A 20736-nucleotide genomic window follows, 5' to 3' on the forward strand; every position below is an offset into this window, starting at 1 on the left:
CGTGTGCGCTTAGGGATGTGGAGGGCAGGTCGTGTCCTGAGTTGGAGGCTGCCAGGAGAAGGAGCAGCTAGACTTTGTTTCGGCTTCCCACCCAAACCTTCCTCCTCCTCTCAGTCCAACTCCTCTCCCCGGCCCAAAGCAGAGAAACTGCGGCGTAGACGAGAGCGGGAGGAGGCCATACTGTCAAGTCAACACCGTGTAAGTAGGAAGGAAGCATCAGGTAAAGACAGTCGCAGTAAACCGCTCCATCCAAAGTCTAAAATGCTGAATGACAGCAAAAACGCTTCAAAAGGGACTGTTCGTTATTTTTTTCAGGGGCCACCGGAGGAGTTTTGGGACCTTTAGTCGAAATAGACATGACCCTCCCCATGCCAGTAATAATTGTTCTATGACCCTCCAAAACAATTCGGAAAAAAGGCATGACCCTCCCCCAACAATTTATTGATACCTTTTTTTTACAGCCATGACATACGTGACTAAACCTCTGTTTTCTGTTTTTGTGAGGCATCACACTCCTCTGTTATGGTGTGGTGGCCATTTCAGTAGATTTACTCACTAAGGTAAGGTAAAGGTACTTTATTGTCACATAAATACAGAAATTCATTCTCTGCATTTAACCCATCCCTCAAGGGAGCAGTGGGCAGCCAATCACAGCGCCCTGGGACCACCTCCAGATCTGAGCCAGTGCCTTGATCAAAGGCACTGACTGGACAACCTAGTGCATGTTTTTGACTAACATTGTTGTGGAAACACAATAAGCATGGAAACTAAATGCAAACTTCCTGCATTACTGCATTACTTCAAATTCTAAGTTACTCCTCTAGTAAACTAGTATTCACATGAAATAAAACAATAAAACATTGAGACCATTCAGCAAAGCACTTTGGGTAACAAATTCAACACACAAACTGGTTGCTATGGAATCATCAATTGGCTTCCTCCACTTCGCCGTTTAAACAAAGTGGAATAAACGTAAGTCCAAATCTACACAAAACCCGCAATCAATTAGTAAGCTGACATCAAACGTGGCATTTAGGAAACCTCTATTGCAACCTTGGCATGGTAAGATGTTCAGACTAGCAACAGTCCTTTTCGTTTTTTATGTCCTGTTGCTCCCATCATCAGACACAAAATATTTTTTTGACTAAAGCAGTATATGAAATCAGATGTATTACCTACCACCATTTAGTTGTTTTGTGTTATTTAAGATATTTATAAAATATCTGGTCATGCCAGACGTAATTATTCCACTCATTTTTTAAACAATGCAATTACCCGTTTCACAGTGCTCCCCCTGCCCCCCCGCAAACTTTTGCAGTGGCACCGTTGCTCCGTCCAGGTGATTAGCACCGCCCCAAGAGGATTGTGATTAGGGCGGCACGATATGAGGAAAAATATCCCTCCTCCGCAGCGCTGTGGAGGAAGGTCTGGCTATGCGAGACTGACCCAGCCCTAGCTGAACTGTGATATTTGTGTTTCCAGACTGCTGAAGATAAAGCTGTGAAATGGAGCGAGAAGCAGAAGATTGTGTACACTACTCCAACCCCTGCTGGGACAAAGAAAGGTGATTGACCCCCCCCAACCTCCCCCATCACTGGTGTTGGACTTTTCCAGCACCAGCTTGTCTACCTGCTGTGTGAGTTGCACACAGAGTTTAAAATGCTCTTTCTTCTTTGCAGACACCAGTTTGCTGTTCCCTTCCTCGTATAGTCCAGAGTATGTGGAGTCCAGCTGGTATCAGTGGTGGGAGAAAGAGGGATTCTTCCGTCCAGAGCAACATGTGAGGCTTTTAGAACCAAACAACACCTCACACTGTAACAACTTCCTTAATAATGCTGTTTTTAGCATCCTCATCAAATCCTGCATTGGGAAATTATAAGCATACACAATATAATTTGATAATACAACTTATATGATAATAAAAAAATACACACATAGGACAAAGACACATAGACGGGACAGCTCCACCAGTGCAGTCATAGGCCATTCCATACATTCATGTCTAACACTTTTAGACCAACATGCTATCGTCACATGACATCTGTTTGATCCTCTTAAACCCAATTGAACACACATTCATATTTTGTTAAACCTCAACCAGTGTAGTGTCTGTGTCTACTTAACTTCTGTAATCAATAGAATTTTAAATCTAATTTTACTGCTTTCTTGTGTTATTTTTTCAGATAGCACATTCCATTCATGCATTTCTATATACATGACCATTGGTTTATTAGTATTTGTCTTTGCTTTTAGTAAAGTAAAGTAACCTCTTGTGGCATGTCTAGTTGCATAGTCATGTCTATCTAAACTAAAAGATAAATTATTATACAAAGGGGGCAAGGTGGAGAGTGGGGGTGTGGCCTTGACCAACTGCCACTTTGCTCATTTGAAAGCCATGATGTCTCTCTCTCTCATGGGTGGGCCAAATTCTCTGGGTGGGCAAAGCAGAGAAAGGGGAGGTAACCTTGCTCCTTATGACCTCATAAGGAGAAGATTCCAGATCGGCCCATCTGAGCTTTTCTCAAAGGCAGAGCAGGATACCCAGGGCTCGGTTTCCACCTATTGCCATTTCAAGCAGCTGGGGGACGATAGGCAGGCTGAGGGAACGCATATTAATGCTAGAAAAACTCATAAAGTGTAAATTTCATCCCATGGGACCTTTTAAAACATATACATATACACATACTTTCAAATTAGGCATTGTGCCTCCTCTCTGTTCTCCGGGTTTCCCTCTTTGCCTACAAAGTCTACATAGGAAGAGGCTTTTAAACTGAATCCTCTTATGGGGGGGGACTATCTCAAAGATATACACAATTATCTCGTCAAGGGATAATGCTCATAATATCAAAACTGTTAAGGCTTGGGAGGAGGAACTTTACCTAGAGTTTGAGGATGGCTACTGGAGCAGGGTATTAGACAGTGTACGTACCACCACTTTGTGTGCTAGACTTAGCTTTATACAATTTCAAACTATTCATAGAGCTCATCTCTCAAAGTCAAAACTTTCTAAAATATATCCCAGTGTTTCAGATTTGTGTGATAAATGTAAACTTTCACCATGCAACCTTAGCCACATATTTGCACTGTGTCCCAAGTTACAGAACATTTGGAATTCTTTCTTTAAAATAGTGTCTGATGTCCTAGGGGTAAAATTGGCAGTTTGCCCTTTGATTGCAATCTTTGGCGTTCCATCTCAGTGTCAGCCTTTGAGCCGTAGACAGGCTGATGCCGTAGCTTTTGCATCTCTCCTCGCTAGGCACAGAATACTGTTATCTTGGACCTCCTCACAACCTCCTTCTATTTCTGTCTGGCTCAAAGACTTGGCCTTTTTTTTAAAACTTGAAAAAATTAAGTACAATATCAGAGGTAGGGGAGAATCTTTTGGCAAAAAATGGCAACAATTTATTACATTCTTTAATGATTTACCAACCCTAGACGTGGATTGAGGAGGGGTTTATATAATTTTTTTTTTTTTTTTGCTAATACCATCTCAATTTTGCATGTATCCTTGCTTGTATGTACATACGCAATGTATGTAGGTATGCAAATATGCAATTGTTTGTATGTATATATATTTTTTTTTTCTTTTGGATCTTCAGACATACAGTTTATCAGATTGGGGTTTCCTTGTTGGGGCTAGGTAGGGTTGATTATGGTGGTGGGGTGGTTTAAAGTGTAAAATGCAGTTTGCAACAATACAAATTCTATGATAAAAAAACAAAAAAACATGCACATACTGAGTAGGGTAGTCTATTTTTCACAGATAAACAACCTAAACATTTGTGCATTGCACACCTGAGCGCTATGCGTAAAAAAACTAAACTAATGGCCCTCAAATATGATCTTATTAAAAAATAACTCACTTTAGTTAAACCTATGTAATAGAAACTAAACAAAGCGATTGTGTTTAAGTAACAGCATCTTTAATGTCTAACTGAAATACAGTCAGAATGCTGTTGGTTCTTTACATAGACAGAGCAACTGTTTGCATATAACAATCTAAGGGTCCGCTACTGTATTTGCATGAAACAGTAGAGTCACTGTTCTATTACTGGCTGGTTGTCACGCTGACACAACACAAAAAGAACCACACTTTTAACCATCCCATCCTTTTAGTAAAAGGTAAAAATACTAGGAAAGTTATTTATAAAAAATAGGTCAAGTGCATTTTATGGAAATATTATTCAAGAACATTTTTCTCACATTTTCTTTTCTGAAAATGAAATTAAGTTAAACTTTGCCAAAACTGCACTCTTGTTTCCTCATTGTTCTCAAAATATCAGATTCAGTTCAATTTAATTTGATTTATAGTATCAAATCATAACAAGACACTTTACAGATAGAGTAGGTCTAGACCACACTCTATAATTGAATTCCCCCAAGAGCAAGCATTGCCACAGTGGCGAGGAAAAACTCCCACGCAGGAAGAAACCTGGGACAGACCCAGGCTCTTGGTAGGCGGTGTCTGACGGTGCCGGTTGGGGGTGTGATGAACAGTGGCGATAATAGTCACAATAAAGATAATGGAACTATGACTAGAAATAGTAGATGTAGTACTTTATAATGTAGCAGGGCATTACAGGGTGCAGCAGGGCGTAGCAGGGCACTGCAGGGTGTAGCAGGGCGCGGAGCAGGACCACGGCGACAGCTACAACCATAACTTATGTGCCACCCTTATCAAAGGAAAGCTGCGGGGTGAGAAAACATAAGGACTCCAGGGGAATAAGCTCCCCAGAGCTAAGTTAGTAACAAACATTTCTGGGACATGGATGCACACAGATGGAAGGAGAGAGGAGCTCAGTGTGTCAAAGGAAGGAAGTCCCCCGGCAGTCTAAAACTATAACAGCATAACTAAGAGCTGGTCCGAGGCAGACCTGAGCCAGCTCTATAAGGTTTGGTAGATGAATCTGACGATTATGAAGAGATGCAAAGAAGTAAAGGGGTGCCGTGTCTGCAGGTAGACACCCTCCCCCGCCGGTCTTCACAGATACACTTTTCACAGCAAAAATAAGCACAGGTGGAACTAATAACATTAACAATGGCTCCATTCCAGCAGTTATTGCAATGCAGTGTCCCAGGTAGCCATCGAACACGTACGCTGGTACAGCCGCAGAGGCTGGAAGGCTGCAGGAGAATTTCTTATCAATTCAATTCAATTTTATTTATAGTATCAAATCATAACACAAGTTATCTCAGGACACTACAGATAGAGTAAGTCTAGACCACACTGTAATTTACAAAGACCCAACAATTGCCCAGGAGCAAGCATTGGGTGCAACAGTGGTGATGAAAAACTTGCTTTTATGCAGAAACCGCGGACAGACCCGGGCTGTTTGTGGGAGGCATCTGTCGCTGCCGGTTTGGACACAGACACTGATACAAATATACAGATATAGAGAAATATGATTCATAATTATAGCAGTTGGAATGAGGAACAGTGGCAGTTATAGTAACAATAAAGATAGTGGGACTATGACTAGAAATAATAGTTTTAGCAGTTCAGGGCGATGCGGGTCGTTGCAACCAGGTGTGACCATGCATTTGCTGTCATGGCACCTCAACTGTGGAATGAATTAGTGTTCACCATCTGTACAGCTACTTCTGGATTTGCTTTTATTTATTTTTTGGGCATGTTCAGCCTTTATTTTTGACAGGATAGCTGAAGAAATGAAATGGGAGAGAGGGGGGGAATGACATGCAGCAAAGGGCCGCAAGTCGGAGTCGAAACCCGGCCCGCTGCATCGAGGAGTGAACCCCTAAATTTGCTTTTAATAATAGCAAAAAACACACGTCTTAAAACATACTTTTAACTGACTTTATATGTAGTTTCATATTTCATGGAAAGAGTTGTATTATTCTTTTATTTTATTTATTATTTTATAAATAAAGCTACTGGGATAGTACTTGAATTTCTTGCCACACAACGGACATTTCATTTCATTTATGATTATTCACTTTTAGGATCCAGCACCCAAGTATTAATACTATGTGAGTGGAGCGCGTCCAGTCCTTTGATTTATTATTTTATGTCATTTATCTTTATTACAATTTTTTACTTTTGACCATGTCATTTGTCAGTCAGAGACATGTCAGTCTCTGCTTTGTTAAAGCCCTTTGCAACCAATTTATGAGAAGTTATTATTACTTAATGAGTAAGAAATATTACCAAACCAGAGTTTCGACTCTAAGAAGGGATGACTCGTTTGGACTTTGAAGATAAAAAGAACACTGTGCTGCACACATGGAAGCTCCGCCTCTTTCTCCTCTGCTTTCAGACTTTAAATGTCATATTGTCCTGTCCATCAGGAGAGATTACCTCACTCTGTGGAGCAGACCTTCTCCCTGTGTATCCCTCCGCCCAACGTGACGGGCACTTTGCACCTGGGCCACGCTCTCACTGTGGCTGTGGAAGACGTGCTGGTTCGGAGGTAACTGCCAACAACATATGCAGTTGTAGGGGTGGGCAATATATCGATATTATATCGATATTGTGATATGAGACTAGATATCGTCTTAGATTTTGGAAGTCATAATATCGTGATATGACATAAGTGTTGTACTTTTCTGAACTTACCAGCCTGCTCTAGCTGTTCTATTATTTGCCTTTTCACCACTTAGACATTATGTCCACATTATTGATGATTATTTATCTAAAATCTAAGTGTGAAGATATTTTGTTAAAGCACCAATTTTCAACCCTAGAATATCGCCACAATATCGATATTGAGGTATTTGGTCAAGAATATTGTGATATCTAATTTACAACATATAGCCCAGCCCTATGCAGTCGGATTGTTAAAGAAGGCTTACGTGTTGTCGGAGCAGTAAAACGTGGCTTTGTATCCATCAGGAGAAGGATGCAGGGCTACCGAGTGCTGTGGCTGCCTGGATGTGACCATGCAGGGATTGCAACACAGGTACGACAACGACTCTTCTCTTCTTCCTATTCCATGGCAGTTTGGGAAAGGCTGCAGCTAACTATTACTTTCATTGTGGATTAATATGTGGATTATCTTCTGGATGAATGGATTAGTTATAAAATGAAAAAAATGTGTATCAGTGTTTCCCAAAGCCAAAGATGACAGCCTCAAATGTAAAAAGATTCATTTAAAGGGAAACTTCACCGATTAGCATTAAGCTTTGTATCAGTAGAAACCTGGTAGTATTTTTGAATGACCATGCTTCCCTCCCTCATGTCCCCCTGAGAGGGGAGATCTCTGTATTGAGGGTCTGGAAAAAAACCTCAGATGACGCAAAATTACGATTTATTGCGTCATCTGAGGCTTTTCTGCCCAGAGGCAAAAGACTACAGCCTGTATTCATTGTGTATTAGGAGCCTCTTCCGCATAGCCCAAAGGGGGTTGGACTGTCGGCTTTTTCCGGAGATTGCCGAGGAAAAAATGAGTGTCAGCCACCTTGAATCCTCGCTTAGCTTCTCAAGCAGGAGCAGAAACTGTTCATTCCGACGGAAATTTTGGGACGCGAGCTTTTATTTTGAAAAGTAGACGGGACGGCATGATATGGGACGCTCCAGGCTGCAGCCATACAGTCTTGGAAATTTTAGAACAACAATTATGTGCATTCAAACTACCACACACGTGTACCACCGGGATACATTGGAACACATCGGAGAATATGCAGGACACTTTATTACGGACGCAATACTCGACACACTACGCAAGCTTTGCCTGCACGGAGACCAGCGGTGGTGCTCGATTCCTGTGGCCGGTAAAGTGACCTCATCAGTGGGGAGCGTTGAACGAGTGTGCCGGTGGAAAGCTAACGCTAGCCAGCCATCTGTTCACCAATCATGCTTGCAAGTGTCCGCTCATTAAACAAACTGGACTACATCCAACTTCAACGAAACTCCCAACGCGAGTTCAGAGACTGCTGTGTTTTTGTTGTTGTGGAAATATTGCTGTGGACAATCCAGCCTGCTGTCACCGGGTAAGACTACTAGTGGAGGTGGGCTGCGTTACCCCGGACTGCCTGTTGCAGAAATGGGGTGATTTGTATCCAACTAACTGCTAACTGCTGGTGGAGTTTGTGACTGTAAAATGCCGACAATTCTTGCTACATCCCACGCAAACGTACGGCTGTGTTTATACTCTATGTTTAAACCACAGCCCATCAAGAGCTAATGCTAGTAGCTATGTGTTAGCCTTCTTTTATTACATGGCTTGGTTGAATTCTAATGTAGAATGCTGCTAAGGATAACGCACCGTTGCCATGCATAGCAGAGCGTTGCCATGGACACAGTTCTGTTCACTCTGGAGCTATCAATCAATCCGCTGAAAGTAGTCCGGATAATGTATCAGCTGTGGCAAAAAAGTATATGTTTTAAATGTGTAACACCACTTGAGCCACGGTGAAACGTTTTTTCATGTATATGGTTAAAATGACAATAAAACACACTTGTTGAGTTGATCGTCTCACTGTCTGTCTGTAAAGGGTAGGCGCGGCTTGGGAGTGGCCTCATACAGCAGCAAAGCAAGTGCATTCTGGGATTTGGTGTCTTTCATCCATATGAGCCAAAAACACATTTTCTGGCTTATCTCGGCCTAGAAGGCACCAATTTCAATTTTCTTTTCACATTTATACTACATAAGTGACCCAATTTAAAGACATATTCAGCTTTCCAGCGGTGAAATTTCCCTTTAAGCCTCCTGTTGTCCTCGGGTCAAATTTGACTCATACTCAAAACGTTTCCATATGAGAAATTTGGGTTTCTTTCAACCAAATTGTCCAAAAAATGACATGGATGTTTCCACACAACCATTACTCTTTATAAGTTAAATAAAAGTTCAGCTCTGTATTTTCATTGAATTTGGGTGTTTTATTCAATTTTATTAGCCTGGATGCCAGCCAAACTTAGCCCCGCCCACAAAATTTGAGGTCGGGAAGTTCGGTCTGGAGTCGCTCCGTTGAGAAGCAATTATTGCCCGAACAGGATCTGTTCGGACCAATCAGATTGTCGGACAGATGATCAACAGTAACAGAATCAACCACGTCACCAAAGAACGCTTGGGTTGAATTTGTTGAGATGTGTAGATTCCACCATCGCGTCTGTTACAGAAGATATCCTCAGAGTCCAACTGCCCGAAAGCAAGAGAGAGACTGAAGAGAGAGAGCGTTATATGATAGAGAGAGACTGAAGAGAGAGAGCGTTATATGGTGGAGAGAGATAGAGAGAGACTGAAGAGAGAGCGTTATATGGTGGAGAGACATAGAGAGAGACTGAAGAGAGAGAGCATTATATGGTGGAGAGAGATAGAGAGAGACTGAAGAGAGAGAGCGTTATATGGTGGAGAGACATAGAGAGAGACTGAAGAGAGAGAGTGTTATATGGTGGAGAGACATAGAGAGAGACTGAAGAGAGAGAGCGTTATATGGTGGAGAGAGATAGAGAGAGACTGAAGAGAGAGAGCGTTATATGGTGGAGAGACATAGAGAGAGACTGAAGAGAGAGCGTTATATGGTGGAGAGAGATAGAGAGAGACTGAAGAGAGAGCGTTATATGGTGGAGAGAGATAGAGAGAGACTGAAGAGAGAGAGCGTTATATGGTGGAGAGAGATAGAGAGAGACTGAAGAGAGAGCGTTATATGGTGGAGAGAGATAGAGAGAGACTGAAGAGAGAGAGCGTTATATGGTGGAGAGACATAGAGAGAGACTGAAGAGAGAGCGTTATATGGTGGAGAGAGATAGAGAGAGACTGAAGAGAGAGAGCGTTATATGGTGGAGAGACAGAGAGAGACTGAAGAGAGGGAGCGCCGGCGCTAGAACAAAGCCGTGAATCAGAGAAATAAAACGTGTTTTCGCCGATCCATCTCTAGAAATGCAACTGTAGCGAGCATGTCACTATCATTAACGTTATCCACATTTATATTTACAAGAAACAAATGATATATCCAGCTTCAAAAAAGTCTAAAAGTCGGAAGTTAGAACGAATGTACGCGAAAGAGTGGTTGCTATGGAGACGATACACAGTGTTGAGTTCCGTTGCTCTGATTGGTTGGAGGTCTATCCAATGAATGCAGAGGCATTTTTTTTCCTGGTTCGGTTGGAACATGCCCCATAATCACAGCCCAATGGAGCGGTTTCAGACTCCCATTCTGACTAGAATCTGAGTATGACCACCTCAGGCTACAATTTTATAGCATTTGGAGAAAAAAAAGAAGATAAAAGAATGTTGAAAAGAGTGACAAAAATCTCGGAAATAGCTTCAAAAACGTGGGGAAAAAAACAACAAAAACATCGTTAAGAAGTGACAAAAATACTACTTTGGGGAAAAGCAACAGAAGTGTCTAAAAAGACAACCAGAACGTTGGGGGTGGGGGGGGGGAAGTATATTTTGACCCAGAAAAATAAAAAGTTTCGGGAAGACAACACAAGGGTTAATAGTTGACAACTAATCCAATCATCTTTGCAGCTCTAGTTTTGGATTTAAATAATTGGCTCACATTTTTCCCATTCTCCCTTTGTCTCTATTTTCACATGGCCATATATAAATTGAAAGAGAGGTCAGTGGCTGTAAATGTTGCTCGTGTTCATACTGGCCTGGAAGAGATGGCCAGTGAAAGGGATGGGGGACTAAATCCACAGTCCTCGATTGTTCTATCATTTTGTGAGATCTAGTTGATTTGACTAACTCTGAAGCTTCATATTAGGTTCAGCTGAACTTCGCAATGCATTTTTGCACAGAATGAGGAGTGTGGATTTACTGTAGACTCAATAATGAATGGACATGTAGCATCTGTGATGTCACCAAATGGTTTGTGGACTGCCATTTTGAAGCCTTGGGCTTAGTTTTATTTAAAACTGATGTGATGATGTTTGAGAGAGGGTGGAGCTGGGGAGGATGATGCATCCCAGCCAGTGTTGTTTATAGTTTCATGGTGCTGCGCTAAGCTAAACGCTAAAGAGGGAAAGTCGCTGATTTTTAACCCTTCTGAAGCAAGTAATCCAGCGGAGATTTACTGGCGGGTAAACACAAACCTCCGGGTACTGGAGACGTTCATATACGCTTGTACACAAAATCGTCTGTTTGCTGTATTGAAGAAGACTTGAAACTAGAGATTAAGACCATAAACTCATTATGAAAATGTTTACTGAGGTAATACATTTAAGAGAGACGTAGGCTCATTTTCTCATAGACTTCTATAGAAACAGACTTCCTTTTGAAGCCAGTGGAGGTTAGAGAGAATGCAGCTTTAAAGGTCCCATGACATGGTACTCTTTGGATGCTTTTATATAGACCTTAGTGGTCCCCTAATACTGTATCTGAAGTCTCTTTTATATAGGCCTTAGTGGTCCCCTAATACTGTATCTGAAGTCTCTTTCCCGAAATTCAGCCTTGGTGCAGAACTACAGCCACTAGAGCCAGTCCCACAATGAGCTTTCCTTAGGATGTGCCATTTCTGGGTCTGAAGCTATTGAGGAGGAGAGTGGGAGGGGCAAGGTGGAGGGTGGGGGTGTGGCCTTGACCAACTGCCACTTTTCTCGTTTGAAAGCCATGATGTCTCTGTCTCTCTCTCATGGGTTGGCCAAATTCTCTGGGCGGGCAAAGCAGAGAAAGGGAAGGTAACCTTGCTTGTTATGACCTCATAACAAGCAGATTCCAAATGGCTCATCTGAGCTTTCATTTTCTCAAAGGTAGAGCAGGATACCCAGGGCTTGGTTTACACCTATCTCCATTTCACCACTTCGCCATTTCACCACTTCGCCACTGGGGGACCATAGACAGGCTGGGGGAACTCATATTAATGTTAAAAAACCTCATAAAGTGAAATTTTCATGCCATGGGACCTTTAAGGAGCTTCAGCATTAGCTTCACTTTTCAGGCTCGGAAGCTCAGTCCATTATTTTTGTGTCTATATCACATTGGAACTCCAGAAATCCATTGTTTTCACATGCCAAGTAGTGCTCCTTATAATATTCAGTTTATATATAATATAAACTGAACTTGATTTGTACTTGCTGTGCAGTGCCCCTTTATGACAAAAAACAGCGCCTTCATCTAAAAGTCATCTCTGAAAGCCATGTATAAGAAAAGTTCTGTCATTTTTTACAAGAAGCATAGAAGTCGTTTGATTATTAGGTGGTAAATGTTCTTTAAATTCTATCGATACCAGATTTTTGAGAAACCCTTAAAAACACTTTGTGTGTGTGTGTGTGTGTGTGTGTGTGTCTCTCAGACGGTGGTGGAGCGGAGGCTGCTGAAAGAAGGAGGGATGCACAGACAGGACTTCACCAGGCAGGAGTTTCTACGTGAGGTGTGGAAATGGAAGAATGAGTGAGTATTCACATTCACTCCATGACAACCACCCCACCCCACCCCCATGTTTGCCTCACTGAGCTGGGTACCTGTGTGTGTGTGTGTGTGTGTGTGTGTGTGTGTGTGTGTGTGTGTCGCAGGAGAGGGGAGGAGATCTACCAGCAGCTGAGGGCGCTGGGAGCCTCTCTGGACTGGAGCCGAGCCTGTTTCACCATGGATCCAGTAAGATTACACTCATACATATTATACCACCTGGAAATGTGTAGGACTGTAGGGTTTTTGTTAAAGAAGAAAAAGAAAATCCTAATACTCAATGCTATCAAATCACAATACTTCTAGAAATAAATGAAAATCCCAATATTAATCCAATCAGCAGCCATGTATCAGGAAAGAATCGACTCAGGACAAAAGAATATCGGCCCACTAAGTATATAAATGAGACCCTGTAAGAGTCCTGTATGATTATGAATGCATTTATTTATATGTATGGATGAAGTGGAGGCCAGGAGAGGTGTTTTAAGATGAAGAATTGTATATTGGCCATGGGATATTCAAGTACTGACAGCAGTTATTAGTCTGTGCTTTCATTTAGATTGACTATGACGTGCTGCATTACGTTTTGTTTTGTTTTGAAAGAATGATAATTTCCCTCTTTAATTCTGAACCCCTACAGTCTAACCATCTAAAACTTACTTTATTACTTGCTTCACTCAGTTTAGCAGTCTGCGTCTCCACTTAAAAATAGCTTTCAACATATGACAGTATGTGAATGTCAGAGTCAGACATTTTCAACAATTAATTATTCGATATATTATTAATACATTATATTAAAGATGCAGTAGGTAAGACTTATAAAACTAACATTCTGTCATATTTGCTGAAACTGATCCTGTTTGAGTAGAACTACATGAAAGAGGTCATTTCAGCTAGGTAAAAATCCAGCTCCTCTGGCACCACCTACTAGCCTCGTGAGACCGTCCTAATCTGGCGAGCTCCAGTTTTCCACTCGCAGATCAGTCTGGCATCTTGAGGCAGAGAAAATTTGGAGCCATTAGCCAAACGACCGGGCCAATCAGCGTTGGTTTTGAGGTGGGTTAGGTGGTGATAGACAGATGGTTTATCCAATCAGCTAACCAGTATTTTCAGACAGCGGTAGCCCTAATTCTGTTAGCCGCTCGTTAATACTTTTTTTCTCTTGGATCCTTCTTTTGGAATATGGTCCGTGAACCTGAAATGGTTCCTTTTATTCCTAAATTCTCGTTACACAAACGGCAAATATCCTTTACCGACATGTTGCTTGCATGCTGAGCTAACGAGCTATGCTTTGCCTGCAGCAGCAGGGGCGGGCTTGTGGTTGTATTTTCATACGCTTCGTGGATCTGATTGGTTGATTTGGCCCGTCTATCACCAACATAGGTGATAGACAGATGGTTCATCCAGTCAGCTAACTAGTATTTCCGCCCCTTCCCAAAAGTTCTCCAACGGAAAGTTCCCAGATGGATATGCCGAGCAAATGCGAAGCAATCCATCTGGCGGAGTCAGGTTAACCACCTACAGCCTGTAGTGTGATTTGCAAAAATCCACAGCTCCCTGTTCAGATGCACCAATCAGGGCCATGACATGGCATGAAAATTTCACTTTATGAGGTTTTTTAACATTAATATGCGTTCCCCCAGCCTGTCTATGGTCCCCCAGTGGCTAGAAATGGTGATAAGTGTAAACCGAGCCCTGGGTATCCTGCTCTGCCTTTGAGAAAATGAAAGCTCAGATGAGCCGTTTTGGAATCTGCTTGTTATGAGGTCATATGAGGTCATAACAAGCAAGGTTACCTCCCCTTTCTCTGCTTTGCCCACCCAGAGAATTTGGCCAACCCATGAGAGAGAGACATCATGGCTTTCAAACGAGAAAAGTGGCAGTTGGTCAAGGCCACACCCCCACCCTCCACCTTGCCCCTCCCACTCTCCTCCTCAATAGCTTCAGACACAGAAATGGCACATCCTAAGGAAAGGTCATTGTGGGACTGGCTCTAGTGGCTGTAATTCTGCACCAAAGCTGAATTTCGGGAAAGAGACTTCAGATACAGTATTAGGGGACCACTAAGGTCTATATAAAAGCATCCAAAGAGCACCATGTCACGGGACCTTTAATAACCCACTGTGTGCTATTGCCAACAGTACATATTACAGTGGTATGGGAATATACAGTATAATACACACTTGTTGTTGCATGCTTCTGTATATAAGTATAACCTTGCTGAGGATGCTTTTGGAATATGTTTAAAGAAATGTGAAAGTAGTTTGTTTGTGTGAATGCTGTCTCAGGGCTTCAGCAGGGCGGTGACGGAGGCCTTTGTGAGGCTGTGTGACTCGGGTCTGATTTATCGCTCGGAGGCGTTGGTCAACTGGAGCTGTGCTCTGGAATCTGCCATCTCTGACATCGAGGTGAAACGGCTTCTCATGCAGATACAGCAAATACAACAGGTGGACTAAATAATGGATACCACCCACATATGTGGGATGTAAAACTTTGAAATAAGTAAGGCTCTTCCTTTGTCCAGGACCAGTGGTGTCTCCTCCTCACTCAGCAGCCAAAAGCTACTGTATGCTCTCTAGCCAATGATAAGGAGCCGCTCTAATACTGTTTTTTGTGATTAGCAATTTTTATTTATTTTAAAATAAAACATACACTTTTCAACATGAACCTATCCCCTCCGAGCCTGAACCCTCCCCCCCCATCCATCATCACCACTCACTTAGACAAAAATTAAGAAAAGATGACATAACCATAACATTCAAGACAATATAATTAGCAAATAACCAATAAACTGTAAACCAAATAAACATACAGTATCTCACAAAAGTGAGTACACCCCTCACATTTTAGTAAATATTTCATTATATCTTTTAATGGGACAACACTGAAGAAATTACACTCTGTTACAATGTAAAGTATTAAGTGTACAGTTTGTATAACAGTGTAAATGTGCTGTCCCCTAAAAATAACTCAACACACAGCCATTAATGTCTAAACTGCTGGCAACAAAAGTGAGTACACCCCTATGTTAAATTCCCATAGAGGCAGGCAGATTTTTATTTTTAAAGGCCAGTTATTTCATGGATCCAGTATACTATGCATCCTGATAAAGTTCCCTTGGCCTTAATAGCCCCACATCATCACATAGCCTTCACCATACCTAGAGATTGGCATGGTTTTATGTCGGTTAGCCTAATAGCTGGTTTGATTTGCATTGAGAGATGATTTTATGGAAAGTATCCCATGCAAATCTCTAGGTATGGTGAAGGCTATGTGATGATGTGGGACTATTTTAATTCCAAAGGCCAAGGCAACTTTATCAGGATGCAGAGTATACTGGATCCATGAAATAATAATAACTGGCCTTTCAAAATAAAAATCTGCCTGCCTCTATGGGAATTTAACATAGGGGAGTACTGACTTTTGTTGCCAGCAGTTTAGACATGAATGGCTGTGTGTTGAGTTATTTTGAGGGGACAGCACATTTACACTGTTATACAAGCTGTACACTTAATACTTCACATTGTAGCAAAGTGTCATTTTTTCAGTGTTTTCCCATTAAAAGATATAATTAAATATTTGCTAAAAATGTGAGGGGTGTACTCACTTTTGTGAGATACTGTATGTATATGTGATAACACCATAAGCACATAGTTTACGCATCTCCCCAGCACAAAGCTTCTTAGGAGCCCTTCGGAAAGTTCAGGTACTTTCCCCATTTTCTAGTATATCAATCTAATCTGGCAAACAGTTTGTATGACAACTTTTCAAACGCCGCCATCCTAGCCATCTCACGAGCCCACTCTTGGATTGACGGCACCCCTTCATTCTTCCATCCTCTTAAAAAAAAAAAAATCTGTGTGGCTATCATTAAACTAGTCTGGACCCAGCTTCTTATGTGCTTATCCATCCCGTTTAGGATTGACCCATCTCCCAGAACAAATAATATTGGGCAGAATGGAACCTGGGTTCCTGCAATCCGACATAGGTTATCATGTATGCCTGTCCAAAATCCCTGAACCTTATCACATGCTGAATGTCTAATGCCCGAAACAACGATACTTTGAAAACATGACTTTTTTCTGTCATTTTCAACCTTTATTTTGATATGGCAGCAGAAGACATGAAAGGGGAGAGAGAGGGGGAATGACACGCAGCAAAGGGCTGCAGGTGAGAGTCGAACCTGGGCCCGCTGCGTCGAGGAGTAAACCTCTATATATGGGCGCCTGCTCTACCAACTGAGCTATGCGGGCACCCGAAAACATGACTGGTTTTAATGACCAGCGATGACTGGTTTCAACCTCGGATGAGGTTGACCGTTTTCTAGCGCCCTTCATAGAACAAATCTGATAATCACACTTTGCCGAAGCCCTTAACATTTCTCTTATTTTGTCCACCTATTGTATGTCTTTTATACAGAATCATCATTCATTTTCTTCTGTATGTCGTTGCTGTAATGACAGAAAATGCGCTATTGTAGAGAATCATATATGTGCGTCAACTTGTGGATTTGTGGTCAGGTTGACTCAAAGGAGCTGTCTGGGCAGACCATGTTGTCTGTTCCTGGTTATGAAAACAAGGTGGAGTTTGGAACCATGCTTACCTTTGCATACCCTATAGAAGGCCACGGTGAGTATTTGTCACTGTCTGCAAATATGATACACGTTGCGCTTGTTCTGTTTTGTATTATATTATGATTTTCTTTTACCCTTGTCCCTGTCTTTTAGATGGCGAGGTGGCAGTGTCCACCACCCGTCCTGAGACTATGCTGGGAGATGTGGCTGTAGCTGTCCACCCTGATGACCCTCGCTATCAGGCTAGTACTTTTATCTTTTTTAACATATCTTTATTGAATTTCCAAGGGGCACATACAACATAAAGTAAGACAGCCACAGAGTAAAGAATAAAGCCCTCCTTTTAGCCCACCCACAACCCCTTAACAACAACTAAGACAACAAAAACAGCACAGGTGAGGCCTACTCAACGTAATCACTCCAAATGTGTGTTATCTGGAAATGTACTTTGAGATCTCAGACCCTGCTAGACCATAGAGGCCACAAAAAAACTGATATTGATAGGAGGATAACTATGGACACAGATGGGAAATCCTTGTGGTTTTCTTTTCTATCATTTTTTTTCTTTTTCTTTCTTATCCTTTGTAACAGGAACCTGTAAATCATATAACAAAATAGAAAATATGTTAAAAGCATGTGTTTTGAAACCTGTTTGCATCAATAAAGATAAAAAAAAAAAAAAAAAAAAAAAAAAAGAATACCACATGGCATTTGTTAAGAGAGCTGTGCTCATATCTTTCCACTCTGTCCCCTTTGTTTCAGGCTGTTCATGGGAAGCAGTGCAGACACCCCTTCACCGACAGACTCCTGCCCATCATCGCTGACTCCATGGTGGACATGGAGCTAGGAACTGGTGAACACCCAAAGCCTTTCAGCTTGCTTATTGCAGAGAGAATGTGTTGCCTTCATGTTGTCCCCTGTGGACACACTGCTGTCACATTGTGTGAGCTGCTGGTGTTGATGCGGGCCCTGGCTGTGTGTTCTGCAGGTGCAGTGAAGGTGACCCCCGCTCATGACCACACTGACTTCCTGCTGTCACAGAGACACTCACTGCCACGCCTTACTGTGATTGGAGGAGACGGGACCATGACGCCCTCCTGTGGACAGTGGCTGCAGGTGCGTGAACGCCTCTGTTATTATCTGGAAACTGTATTACAATGTGAGGTGTTGTGGAGATATGATCCATCTGGATATGTCAGCTGGTATGCTGGATATGTCAGGTTGCAGTCGACAACATCCAGGGCCTTGTAAAACCCTGTTGGGCCTAAGCTCAGTGATAGAGGAAGCAGGTTTGATGTATCTTCATCCCGGCTGGTATAATTGTGTGAGTCTTTTGTCTCCTTTTAAGGGAGTGAAGCGTTTTGATGCCAGACAGCTCGTTGTGGATGCTCTGGTTGAGAAGAAGCTGTTCAGAGGAAAGAAGGATCACGCCATGACTTTACCCGTCTGCAGGTAGAGGAACACACACACACGCTGTTAATACAAAGTTTTTTAAAAGCTGTTTTTCATCAAAAAGCTTCTTCACAAAAGACAGCACAGGGTTATAAAAAAGAAAGAAAGAATGACTTTGATACACAGAAAAGTGTGATATTAACTGTTTACAACACGGCCCATCCAGTCTGTAAGTCTGCAGCCTTTTCTCACCTTATAGGTGCATATGTAATGGATGGATGTACACCTTTTCTCTCATGCATGTGTGAGACAGCCGACTGGAAAATACACTATGGCTGTACTGCATCCTGTCCATTCAATGGGCTGCGTGGGGTTCCACAGCTGTTCCGATGGAGCGCACCTTCATGCAGCCTGAACCTGATCAGACATTTTTTTGTCCCCCTCCCCTAAACAAGTACAAAATGTTTTTAGGGCAAAAGTCCTCTATTCCCTTAGCTCTTCCATTATTTTACAGCAGAGGTTAAGAACTACACGTCTGTCTGCTTAGGGTATATTTCAAACTTAAGGCCCTGACACACTAAGCTGACCTGACCGTCGGCCTAGTCAGTCCTTCCAGAAAAACGCGGAGTTTTTTTTAGATTGTTGCGGGCAAAAATCCTTGATTATGCGGCACGTTTTCTTAAAAAATGGGAACTTGCAAAAAAAGCGGGAACTTGCAAAAATTGCAGGACCTTGCAAAAACTGTGGTTTGATGAAAAACAGAAGAAAAAGTGATTCCCCCTACACCCTGCTTTTTTTAAACTTAATTTCAAAAATAGTTTACAGATATTCAGTCATTGCAAAAGTAAACAAATAAGATACAAAAAATATATACAAATAATATAATATTAAGGTAAAAATAAAAGTAATAGTCTAAACTGAGGGAAATAAAAGATACAAAAGAGACATACTTTCAAATCGTTAATAATATAGACAGCAGGAGCACTTAAAGAAATTTGAGTAGACATTAGGGGTGCACGATATTGAAAAAAAAGGGATATTGCGATATCGATAATGAATATTTCGATATTGATATTAATTTCGATATTTTTAAACATATGTAAAATTACCAAAGTTATGGGAAAACACATCGAAAATAGATTTCATATTTCCCAGTGCTAAAACAATACATTTAAAATGTTGCCTGAATTGAAAGAATGATTGATATAGATATATATATATATATATATATATATATATATATATATATATATATATATATATATATATTTTAAAATGTAATGATTTATTAAAAATGTAATAACAATAACTTATAACAATATCTTATTTCACCAGTAAATTCCTGTTAACGAAAAAAAAAAAAAAAAAACACTGGCTGGGAAAAGGGCATTTTACAACTACTTTGAATGCAGCACGAGGCTGGCGAGGCCAAAGGGCCAAACCTTATATATATATATATATATATATATATATATATATATATATATATATATATATATATATATATATATATGTCAATGGGCCAAACACTGTATGGGAAAGCGTATTTTACAATTTCTTTGAATGAGCACGAGGCTCAGTCTGTGCTGTTTTTCAGACAACGGCAGCTACAGTCTGGTGTTACAGTTCTCTCAAGTGAAATACAGACACACTCTTCACCGTTTAGCTGTCAGCATTTTTACCTCATTTTTTACTCCGTTAAAATGCACGGTTAGCTGCTAGCTAACGGTAGGCTAACGTTACCTGCTGTCAGGTGTAGCGCTAACTAGCTAACGCCAATGCCAAGTGTTTGTTAACTAGCCTCCCGTGCGGCGATGTTTCAGTTCCCTCTAACGTCCGTTTTCGGATCATCAGAGAGAAGCGCAGGCATTTAAGTGACACCTAAATAAGGCGCTCCACGCAGCTGATGTTTGTTTATACTTCTCCGCTGGTGTGTGCGTCGAGCCAGCCGGTGTGTGTGTGTGTGGTAGAGAGAGGAAGAAGTGAGAGAGCGGCGTTTTTCTTCGGAGCGAGTAGCGACTCTAACGTTATAGTGAGAGAACCAGTGTATCCCCTGTTCTTTCTGAACACGGTGTGAAATCTGGAGCAGGAGAAGTTAACCCTCTCCTTGACTTCATGTTGTTTATGGAGAAGGAGAACCAGGAAATGAGTCGGGGAATTGCAACGCTACCAAGTGATGTGTATTTTCCAGAGGTCAAAGAGTGTAGACGTAACAAGAGGCTAAACTCAATAGAACGTTGTGCTTCAGCTTGCAAAGGAACAGTCTATTGACTGCAGCTCCGCCATCTTGGACTGAATGCAACACAATGTTCTATTGAGTTTCTCCTCTTGTTGCTTCTATACTCTTTGGTTACATGTCGGGCAGGATGCAACGTAAGCAAAATATCGGGTAATTATCGCAAGACTTCCGGTATAATATCGCGCAACGTGATATCGCGATAACGATATTGAGTCGATATATT

General features: G+C 41.6%; 1 protein-coding gene and 1 long non-coding RNA gene across 2 annotated transcripts in view; one reads left to right on the plus strand and one right to left on the minus strand.

Moving 5' to 3' along the window:
• Nucleotides 1-20736, plus strand: part of vars2 (valyl-tRNA synthetase 2, mitochondrial) — a 38541-nt gene that overhangs the window by 1408 nt on the left and 16397 nt on the right. Inside the window, exons 2-14 of the mRNA XM_028596951.1 lie at nucleotides 14-198; nucleotides 1483-1564; nucleotides 1680-1780; nucleotides 6307-6428; nucleotides 6851-6917; nucleotides 12196-12293; nucleotides 12416-12497; nucleotides 14597-14716; nucleotides 16829-16937; nucleotides 17036-17124; nucleotides 17645-17735; nucleotides 17871-17998; nucleotides 18231-18334. Coding sequence (XP_028452752.1) covers nucleotides 16-198; nucleotides 1483-1564; nucleotides 1680-1780; nucleotides 6307-6428; nucleotides 6851-6917; nucleotides 12196-12293; nucleotides 12416-12497; nucleotides 14597-14716; nucleotides 16829-16937; nucleotides 17036-17124; nucleotides 17645-17735; nucleotides 17871-17998; nucleotides 18231-18334 — 1376 coding nt within the window. The 5' untranslated portion in view covers nucleotides 14-15. The remainder of the gene's footprint in view (nucleotides 1-13; nucleotides 199-1482; nucleotides 1565-1679; nucleotides 1781-6306; nucleotides 6429-6850; nucleotides 6918-12195; nucleotides 12294-12415; nucleotides 12498-14596; nucleotides 14717-16828; nucleotides 16938-17035; nucleotides 17125-17644; nucleotides 17736-17870; nucleotides 17999-18230; nucleotides 18335-20736) is intronic.
• On the minus strand, nucleotides 17618-20237 carry LOC114567826 (uncharacterized). Its single transcript, XR_003694232.1, has 3 exons — nucleotides 20018-20237; nucleotides 18527-18720; nucleotides 17618-18328 (listed from the first exon to the last, which is right to left on the minus strand). It is a non-coding gene; the product is annotated as an uncharacterized LOC114567826 (long non-coding RNA).

The sequence above is a fragment of the Perca flavescens genome, chromosome 14 (genome assembly GCF_004354835.1).
Source record: "Perca flavescens isolate YP-PL-M2 chromosome 14, PFLA_1.0, whole genome shotgun sequence".
In the NCBI taxonomy this organism is placed as follows: domain Eukaryota; kingdom Metazoa; phylum Chordata; class Actinopteri; order Perciformes; family Percidae; genus Perca; species Perca flavescens.